General features: G+C 48.5%; 1 protein-coding gene across 1 annotated transcript in view; it reads right to left on the bottom strand.

Moving 5' to 3' along the window:
• LOC127578154 (uncharacterized) overlaps positions 1–5,170 on the bottom strand; it is a 32,620-nt gene extending 27,450 nt beyond the window's left edge. The window contains exon 1 of the mRNA XM_052029775.1: positions 4,937–5,170. Within this exon, the coding sequence (XP_051885735.1) occupies positions 4,937–5,102 (166 nt within the window). The 5' untranslated portion in view covers positions 5,103–5,170. The remainder of the gene's footprint in view (positions 1–4,936) is intronic.
• Between the last annotated feature and the right edge of the window lie 830 nt (positions 5,171–6,000).

Genomic DNA, 6,000 nt, shown 5'->3' on the forward strand with positions numbered 1-6,000 from the left:
TCCACAGCTAGAGTACTGGGTGCTGTTCTGGTCACCACACTGCTAGGAGGAGGTAATTCATTGGAGAAGGCATAAAGGACACTTCAGGTCCCCCAGCTATGTCATTAAGCTGGAATGAGTGCAGAAAAGGATGTCACTGGGACTGGAGGATTTGAGTTACAAGGAGGGACTAGATAGGGTGAGGCAGGCTTGGTAGTGTAGTGGTTAGCTTAACACTTTACAGCACCAGCGACCCAGGTTCAATTCCGGCCGCTGTCTGTAAGGAGTTTGTAAATTCTCCCCGTGTCTGCGTGGGTTTCCTCTGGGTGCTCCGGTTTCCTCCCACATTCCAAAGACGTACGGGTTAGGAAGTTGTGGCCATGCTATGTTGGTGCCAGAAGTGTGGCGACACTTGCGGGCTGCCCCCAGAACACTCTACGCAAAAGATGCATTTCACTGTGTGTTTCGATGTACATGTGACTAATAAAGAAATCTTGTCTTATCTCAAGGGATTCTGTAGATGCTGGGAATCTGGGCCAACACACAAAAACCTGGAGGAACTCAATGGGTCAGGCAGCATCTGTGGAGGGAAATCGACAGTCGATGTTTTGGGTCGAGGCACTCCATCAGGACTGGTTGGGACTCTCTCTCCCCCACCCCACCCCCCCACTGTAGTGTAGGAGGCTGAGGGATGACCGTATAGAGGCTTATAAAATCATGAAGGGCACAGACAGGGTGGATGGTCACAGACTTTTTGCAAGGGTAGGGGAGTCCAAAACTAGAGGGCACAGGTTTAAGCTGAGAGGGGAAAGATTCAAAGGGGTGCTGAGGGGCAAGTTTTTCCACAGCAATGGTGGCGGGTATGTGGAACGAGCTGCTAGAAGTGGCAGAGGTGGGTACAATTACAGTGTTTAAAAGACATTTGGACAGGTACATGGATAGGAAAGATTTAGAGGGATATGAGCCAAACGCAGGAAGACCGGGCTAGCTCAGGTAGTCATTTTGGTTGGCATGGACGAGTTGGGCCAAAGGGTCTGTTTCCATGCTGTATAACTCTGTGACTAAAGATATTGCCAAGGATGGGAGATGTTTACTTATGAAGAAAATTTGGTTCGACTGGGATTGTTTTCTTTAGAGCAGAGGAGATTTAATTGAGGTACAAAATATGAGGTCACAGGAAGGGCCTATTTCTCAAGTAAGGTTGATAACACAAGGGCATAGATTAATGGGAATAGTGAGAGGGATAAGAGGGAAATATTGTTCATCCAGGTGGTGGTGGTAGTTAGGAGGGAGTGGGATGGGGAAGGGGGTTGGGAACTCACTGCCTGCAAGGACAATGAAGGTAGAAACCCTCAGTACAGTAACCAGAGGAACAATTGAATCACTGCAGGATAACACACAGAGGTGAAAAGCATGATGTGGACGCCTTAGAGGGGGTGCAGAGGAGATTTACCAGGATGCTACCTGGATTGGAGAGCATGTCTTATGAGGATAGGTTGAGTGAGCTAGGGCTTTTCCCTTTGGAGAGGAGGAGGATGAGAGGCAACTTGATAGAGGTGCACAAGATTACAAGGGGCATAGATGGAGTGGAGAGTCAGCACTTTTTCAGCAATGGCCAATATCAGAGGACATCAGTTTAAGGTCAGAGGAGGAAAGTTCAGGGGAGATGTCAGAGGTAGGTTTCTTTTTAAATATACAGAGTAGTGGGTGCCTGGAACACACTGCCGTGGTAGAGGCTGATACAATAGGGAAATTTAAAAGACACCTAGATAGGGACATGGCTGTAAGAAAAATGGAGGGTTATGGGCTGTGTAGGAGGGAAGGGTTAGATTGATCTAGGTGTTTATATAGGTCAGCACAACATCATGGGCCGAAGGGCCTGTACTGTTCCATGTTCTATGATTGGTCTCAATGGGTTTTTTTTTGGTCCTGGCATGAACATAGAACAGAACAGTACAGCAGTACAGTACAAGGCCCTTTGGCTCACAACATCTCTGCCAACCATGATGTCAATCCAAACTAATCCCATCTCCTTGCTCGTGGTCTATCCCTCATCCCGTCTGCTCACGTGTCTGTCCAAATGCCTCTTAAACGTTGCATCTGCTTCCATCATTTCCCCGGCAGCTCGTTCCAGGCACCCACCACTCTGTGCAAAAAAAACCTGCCTCGTAGATCTCTTTTAAACTTTCCTCCTCTCACCTTAAAGCTATGCCCTCTAGTACTTAACATTTCCACCCTGAGGAAAAGACACTGACCACCTACTTCTCCCATAACTTTTATACACTTCAATCAGGTCTCCCCTCAGCTTCTGAAGCTGAAGAGAAAACAATCCAAGTTATCCCACCTTTCTTTATAGCTCATACTCTCCGAAGCCTCCACATCCTTGCTGTAATGGGGTGACTAGAACTGCACACAATACTGCAAATGCGGCCTAACCAAAGTTTTATACAGCTGCAAAATGACTTGTCAACTTTTACGCTCAACTCCCCAAACGAAGGCGGCAAGCATGCCACGTCTTCTTTACCACCCTATCCACTTGTGTTGCCACTTTCAGAGAGCTGTGGACTTGCGCCCCAAGATTCCCCTGTATATCACTGCTCCTAAAGGTCCTGCATTTACGGTACACTTTCCCTTTACATTTGAGCTCCTAAAATGCAAACAAGATGTGGATGGGGCAAATACCACCCAGTTCAAGGACAGCTTCTATCCCACTGCGATAAGACTATTGAACGGTTCCCTTATACGATGAGATGGACTCTTGACCTCACAATCTTCCTTGTTGTGACCTTGCACCTTATTGTCTACCTGCAATGCACTCTCTGTAGCTGTGACACTTTACCATTATTGTTTTTACCAGTACTACCTCAATGCACTCTGTACTAACTCAATGTAACTACACTGTGTAATGAATTGACCTGTACAATTGGTATGCAAGACAAGCTTTTCACTACCTCTGTACAAGTGACAATAATAAACCAATACCAAATGGCCTTTCTGTACTGCAACTTCCCATCAGAAAAAGCATCTACAGGAATGTAAGTAGTTGTTGCAAAAAATTCAGCCTGTGACACTAGAGGAAGACTCACAGCTCGGAAATGAAGACAGTTGTTGGATAGGAACCATGGTGTACAATTGAACCACCAACCCAAATTTACCTTCACTGAAATTGAAAATGACAGCCCAAAGACAAGGCCGTGGCTTCTCAGAGTAGAGCAGCACAAGATGGGGTGGGCATCAGCTGCAGCTGTTGGTTCTGGATGGGGATGGAGTGTGGGGGACACAGAATCCTAACCTGCTGACAACAGACAGGCTTGCAGACTGCTGCAGGAACCTTCAGAGAGAAACGGGTGAGCAGAAGCCAACACACGGCAAATGTAATTTAACACCAGGAAACAAGGTGGGATATAACTGGGAAGGAATAAAAAAAAGGATTTGGGAGTACAAGCTAAGGGTTAGTTCACGAGCTCATTGAGGACAGAAAGCTCCAGGGTACAAATACACTGACAAAGTGGAAGTGCAAGTAGATACGACCAACAGCATCGGATTTTATAAGCAAAGGAGGCTAGGACAACATTGTACAAGAGAATTATTAGACAGTCTGCTAAGATGAGAACACAAGAGCATGCTGCATATGTCTAAGGGAGCGAGACAATGTCAGCAATGAGGAGATACTTCAGACACTGGACCTGTTCTATTTGAAGATCCACTGCCCACATGGTAGAGATGGATTCAATAGTTTTCTTCAAACAGAATTGGATATATTCCTCCTGGGGACAAGGGCAGAGGGCAAAATGTGGGTAGTAGGTGTGTGGAAGCAGGAGGGGGCAATGGGAGGCACTGTAGTGTAGCGGTTAGCGTAACGCTTTACAGCGCCAGTGACCCGGGTTCAATTTCAGCCACTATCTGTAAGGAGTTTGTACGTTCTCCCCGTGTCTGCGTGGGTTTCCTCCGGGTGCTCCGGTTTCCTCCCACATTTCAAAGACGCACGGGTTAGGAAGTTGTGTTGGCGCCAGAAGCGTGGCGACACTTGCGGGCTGCCCCCAGAACACTCTATGCAAAAGATGCATTTCACTGTGTGTTTCGACGTACATGTGACTAATGACGGGACCTTCTATACATGGGTGGAGGCTGGGCTTGGGAAAGGGGACAACATTGGGGGAATGAGGAGGAGGAGAGGGAACACAGGAGGAGATGGTTACCTCAAAATTCAATGTTCCGTTGGGCTGTGGACTACCCAGGTGCAACACAGGGAGATGTTCCTCCAGTTTGACATCCCAACATGTCCCGAAGCGGCGTCATTTCCCCAGCAGGGGGAGCACCTCGCCTTCTCTTGCCAACCTCGAGCACTCGCAATCTTTCAATGACTGGATGGACTCTCCCCCCCCCCCCCCCAAAAAAAAACACGCTTGATCCTGATAATTGGCCATGTCTCGAAACAATTTAACCCCTTCCAACGATTGATTCCACCCACCACTTCTGTGAAATGAAGCAACTGCTCGCTCTCATCACCAAGACTGAGGGTATGAGGATTCCATAGCACAGACTGTGTGAACTCTGAGAAGACGACCACAAGGATTGTACCCTCGACTACCCGGTCAGGACTTCCCTGAGTGTGGACTAGTCAATGGTCCCATTCTGCAAACTTAGCTGGAATCTCAACTGAACCCTTGGGGGGGGGGGGGGGGGGGGCTAAAAAATCCGCTCAATTTATGTCACAACATCACATGCCTTAAATCAGCCAAGGTCGATGACTATTACAAGATGAAACCAAAGGAACAATTTCAAAGGGCTCACGTCATCTGGAAAACCTTGGCACATACACATAATTTGCTCGGCGCTGGGAGTTGAGAGGATGTGGTAGATGCTTCTCCCGGCCACTTTAGCCACTCCCGAAGAAGGAATCAGTGGCTGGATGCACGAGTAGGACCCAGCCCACTGGAAACCCCTGTTCCATTACCTGCTGAGGATCCCACTAACAGGACGGCGGCGACGAGCAGCGCCAGACTCCCACCGCGCCTGGACAGCATCCTGATGAACTCGGCAGGGGGAAGTCCACCGCCTCTCACTCCTGTCCACCCCTCTGTGAAAGGGAGAAAGATCAGACCAGACCAGGTGAGGCCCATCACCTGCAAATCGCCCGTAAAGAGGAGGGGAGGGGGAGGAACGGTAGGCTGGGACCTGGAGCGACTTAACGTTTAAAGGGACATCCCCTTCACCGGCGAAAGAAAGGGGAAGTTTCCATCTTGTGTATAGTTGTCATTCTGACGCCGTGGGGTTAGTGCCCTTCCACAAAATTCGTGACATTAAAATCCTGAAGGGTGCAAGCAAGCTGGATTGCCAAATTAAGACAGAAAATGCGGGAAACGCGCTGTAGGTCACCGCAGGATCTGTGGAGAGAGAAACAAGATCAGCTTTTTGAGCTGAACCATTAACTCCAGTTCTCTCTCCACAGATGCTGCCTGACCAGCTGAGTATTCCCAGGATTCTGTCTTCATTTCAGTGGGATTTCATTAGATTTACCAAATACTTTCTTGAGAAGATAAGATTTCTTTATTAGTCACATGTACATAGAAGCACACGGTGAAATACATCTTTTGCGTAGAGTGTCCTGGGGGCAGCCCACAAGTGTCGCCACGCTTCCAGTGCCAACGTAGCACGTCCACAACTTCCTAACCCGTATGTCTCTTTGGAATGTGGGAGGAAACCGGAGCACCCGGAGGAAACCCACGCAGACACGGGGAGAACGTACAAACTCTTTACAGACAGCGGCCGGAATTGAACCCGGGTCGTTGGCCCTGTAAAGTGTTACGCTAACTGCCACACTTTTCTTTTAAGGTGACTGGGATCAATAATACAAGGGTGATGTGTGACTTGGAGGGGAACCTAGTAGGGGTGGTGTTCCCTGCTTTGTTCCTTCTTGCTGGTAGTGGTGGCAGGTTTGGGAGGTGCTGTCAGAGTAGCCTGGAATGAGGAACAACAGTGCATTTTGTGGACGGCTCACACTGCAGCCTCTGTGTGCTG

Source organism: Pristis pectinata, chromosome 15 (assembly GCF_009764475.1).
Source record: "Pristis pectinata isolate sPriPec2 chromosome 15, sPriPec2.1.pri, whole genome shotgun sequence".
In the NCBI taxonomy this organism is placed as follows: domain Eukaryota; kingdom Metazoa; phylum Chordata; class Chondrichthyes; order Rhinopristiformes; family Pristidae; genus Pristis; species Pristis pectinata.